Source organism: Zea mays, chromosome 10 (assembly GCF_902167145.1).
Source record: "Zea mays cultivar B73 chromosome 10, Zm-B73-REFERENCE-NAM-5.0, whole genome shotgun sequence".
In the NCBI taxonomy this organism is placed as follows: domain Eukaryota; kingdom Viridiplantae; phylum Streptophyta; class Magnoliopsida; order Poales; family Poaceae; genus Zea; species Zea mays.
In genome coordinates, this window is record NC_050105.1 from 92,926,879 (window position 1) to 92,931,335 (window position 4,457).

The following is a 4,457-nucleotide window of genomic DNA, read 5'->3' on the forward strand; positions in this document are numbered from 1 at the left end:
TTTCTTTTTTTCTTTTTTTGGATGAACAACGAACACACCGACGAGCGCGCTAACCGCTAACAACTCAGCTAACTTCCAACCTCAACTTGCCATGGGAAAGGAACCAACCAGGCCAGTGGAATGCAAGCAAGCAAGGAGGGAAGGAAGGAAAGCCTTTTCGTGGTGGTAGAGCAGGACCAAACCAAACCAAACCCAAAAAGGATTAGATGTTGATTACGACAGAGAAGAAGAGAGGAGTGGTGTGAGTGAGTGAGCAGCGTTGATGAGAGAGAAGGAACAAGAAAGAGCCCGGATGGCCGGATGGGGGCCACACAACAGCACGCACACACCTAGACCGATCACTCCCTTTACGTGAGCACAATGTCTAGCTAGTACCAACCTTTTTCCAGCTCTCTCTCTCTCTCTCCCTTGCTTGCCACTTTGTATACTCCGTTGCACTCATCATCAGCTCACACTCATATTGACACTTGACAAAATGTACAAATTACAACTGGTCTGATCATTCAAGAAGCAGGAATATACCAATACACGCAATTTCGACAGTCGGAAGCAAACACTAGCTAAATCAACGAAAAACATATATTAAGTCAAAGAAAGGAAAAAAAACAAGAAGACGGATTCTAAATCAACGAATGAATCAATAGAACTTTTAATAAAATCTCACACGCGTCTCTGTTTCTGTACCCGATAATTCACATCTCCCGTTCCAAATCCCCAATCTTTTGATGAACATGAACAAAATAATGTAATCAAAATAGACCGATCGATCTAAGAATACAAAGAACAGAAGAAGAAAGAAGAAGAAGAATATCTAGAAAGCAAGGAACGAAGTGGCGTGTAGTGTATGTGTGTGTGTCACTGTATATGTATGTATGCAGTAGTAATTATGTATGATGATAATGATGATCCAAGCAGAAGAAGGGGCTGATTGGTGTGTTGTATTTACTAGTAATGGCAGTCAACCAGGGCGGACGGCGTGGCCGGCGGGAAGGGCGGCGGCGCCGGAGGCCGATCCGCGACGGCGAAAGCGAAGCGTGGGGACGTCAGCTCCGGAGCATCGGCCTCGTTGCAGGGAGCTGGCAAGTTCAGGTCCAGCTCCAGGAGGCTCTTCTCCTTCCTCGGCGCGTGCAGGTCGTCCCGAGAGGCCGCCGCCGCCGGCACCAGCGGCCGGTGCCGCCGCATGTGGCCGCCAAGCGCCTGCCCGGACCCGAACTCGGCGCCGCAGATGGAGCACTCGTGGACCCGCGGGTGATGTTGCTTGGCGCTGCCGCTGCCGCTGCTGCTCGCGGCCACGGCGATGGCGATCGCGATGGGAACGGCGGCGGCGCCCGCGTCCTGTCCTTCTTGCTTTGGCGCCACGGCAACAGGGATCGCGAGCACTGTTGCATCGGCGGCCCCTTCTCTCGTCGTCGTCGTCGGCGGCGGCGGCGGCGGCGACGTATCAGTTGGTTCCACAGCAGCTGCAGGGGCAGGGGCCAGCAGGTGGTCCGTTTCCTGGGGCGGCTGCGGCGGCACCGGCGGAAGCAGCAGGCGTGGCTTCTTGTGGCTGGTGCGGTGGCCGCCCAGCGCCTGGAAGGACGGGAAGCACTTGTTGCACGTCTTGCACTCGTACACGTACTCGCCGGAGGCAGCGCCGTCGTTGGCGGCCAGGCGGCGGCTCCTGAACCTGCTGGCCTCCTTGCCCGCCACCGCTACCGTCCCGCCGCCATCGTCCTTGCCAGCCACTGCGGGCTCGCCGTGCGCGAGGAGCATGAGGCAGAGCGCCGTGTCCTCGTCCTCCTTGGTGAGGCAATACCCGGCGGACGCAGCCTCGTCCGCGGCGGACGGCGACGTGGCCGTCGCTAACCCCGAGTCGTCCCCGCCCGGCGCCGTGGCAGCCGATGCCGCAGATGACGACCACTCAGGCGCCGCCGCCGCCGCCTCCACCACAGCCGGCGGCGCGTGCACGCGCTGCCTCTTGCTGCGCTTGCCCTTCACGACCACCGGTGGCACAACCATGGCTGGCGGTGTGCCGGCCTCTTCTTCTTGGACGCCGCTGCCGCCCATCGCGCCCCGACCTCGACCGGAGGAGAGGATGGACGAAGGCCGCGCGTGGAGATCAAAGGGGAAGGCTTGGCTGGCCGGTGATGCTTGTGGAGAAGGCAAGGGATGGCGCTGCAGCTGCGAATGCCGCTGCTTTTCTGTGCTTTGCTTTGCTGCGGGTGTCTCTGAAGGATATGCTAATGACAGACGGACACGGAGACACCACACCACCAGTCCACCACCACCACCACAGGGAGAGAAGACAAGGGAGGTGATGCTATGTCAACAAGACAAGGCAAGGGGAGGGGAGGTGGAGAAATTTAGGAGGTTGACATATGCCCATGGCTGGCAATGTGACCATAAAGTAATCATCATGGGGGATTGTGCTTCAGGCGAGCCTGCTACCAATTGTACTTCCTAGCTCCTAGCAAGTTATAACTGTAAGTTACAAAACGTTTTAGCATTTTTTGATATATAGTTTTTTAATACCTATACATATTTTTTTTATACACATATTTATTTAGCTACCTGACTAAAAGATATAAATATAAAAAAATAAAAAAATCTTATAATTTAGGGTTGAGCGAGATTTTTTTTGTATACCATTTCAAGAGTTCTGGGAATGGTATCACAAATAATATTACTAAGTACCATATAGTAATGTTAAAGTAATGCATCATGCCTGAGTGATGAGATTTAATGGTACCAGATCGAGCAGGTGTGAGACAGAGCGCTTAGGTGCTAGTATCTTTCAGTGTCCTTCTATGTATGCATGGACTCTGCTACCTAATTAGGCCTTGTTCGTTTCTATCGGATTGGTGGGTTGGAACGATTCCTAGCCGGATTACTTCTCTAATTTATATAAACTTTGATTAGCTGGAATGATTCCGGTTGCAATCCGACGTAAACGAACAAGGCCTTAGTGAGCGAGTGTCTAACTAAAAGTGTTAGGACCTTGGACTATGTCGAAAGTGTGTGTGTTTAATCAGGTGTACCTGCACATTACTGTCCCGTGCATATGGTCCTTTAATTATGCACATTTTTTAAAAAATATATATATTTGCATCCACCATTTACGATTAATTCTCCTGTAAATTGTTCAGCACACACAGGTTCATGTTACACACAAGATCCCATTCCTAGCACACGTTGAACTTCCGTGCTGCATTCGGTGATACATGAGTACATCGAGACGTGTATTGACCGCCGTCACCACCTTTGTTGACGATCTTTATACATTTGTTTGGCTTTAATTCGTACCAGCTTCTACTATTTCTATAGTATTTTATATTTATGGATTATAGCTCAAGCAAACCAAGCATCTGCCTTTAAAAGAAAGCGAATACCATGTCGAATTCACAATAGTTTCGCAAGTCACCAATAGTGATGTTCAAACGAACCGCCCAACCCGATCTGGCACGGGACCAGTTTGGGCCCGGCCCGCCAGACACGGATATAAAACCGGGCCGGGCTTGTCAGGCCTGCGGGCTTGTTTCGTTGAACGGACCCTGCACGCTACGGACTTAAACGGTCGGGCCGACCCGATAAGCATGGAAAAAGCGGACAAAAAGCATGATTTAGTACAAAAAATTGGCCAAGCGGGGCAAGCGCTAAACGGGTCAGACTGGGCTAGCACGTCAGGCTTGATTCTCTATCCGGACCTGGCCCGCTTATTCGTGCGGAGTTGGCCCAAACTCGTTTTAAGCATGCCGGACCGGGCATTAACGACCTTAGGAGTTGAAAGATATGTCCTCTTAAACTTGCACTTGTTGTATTTTAGAAATCCTCTTGGGTGCAACATCTTCTATTGCTTTGTTGCCTTCTCCACTCCAAGATGGTTCAACTCCCAAACACATGTACGGGATCATGTCATTGATACTTGGTTAAATGGCGGTGAAGGGGGTCGTTGGTGTGGTTGTATCAATAGCAGTGATGTCCTCATCACCACAATGTGCCACATAGATGAAAATTTTAATGAATAGGTACGTAGCGATGTCCTCATCACCACAATGTGCCACATACATGAAAATTTTAATGAATAGGTACGTGTTTTGGATATTTCTGCACTCTAATCCTTTTTCGTCCTTCTATTTACTTCGACAACAGCTTCACTGCTCATATTCACCGTGGAAATTTAGACAAGGGTTACCATCTCGTTTTTTGATCCGTTTTCGCAAGCGACCGAAAACTGGATTTAAGCGAAATTCGCAAAACTCGAGCAATTTACAGTTTCAAATTTGAAATAGCGGTTTTCATTTTTTTGGCTGTTTTTGGCGCAAATCGAGCAGTTTTCGGTGTTTTCTACCGAAAAAGAATGATTGGTTTTCAAAAAAACTAAAAAATAAATATATAGTAATACTCAAAAAGTTATATAGTATTATATTATAATTTTTCTTATTTTTTAAAAAAAATTGCACAATTTTAGAATTGTAAAC

General features: G+C 49.3%; 1 protein-coding gene across 1 annotated transcript; it reads right to left on the bottom strand.

The window, feature by feature from the left end:
- Window positions 1–622: 622 nt before the first annotated feature.
- Window positions 623–2,165, bottom strand: LOC100382660 (C2H2-type zinc finger family protein). The gene has a single exon (NM_001175604.1). It carries the CDS (start codon window positions 2,044–2,046, stop codon window positions 946–948), a length of 1,101 nt encoding a protein of 366 aa, NP_001169075.1. The 5' UTR covers window positions 2,047–2,165; the 3' UTR covers window positions 623–945.
- Between the last annotated feature and the right edge of the window lie 2,292 nt (window positions 2,166–4,457).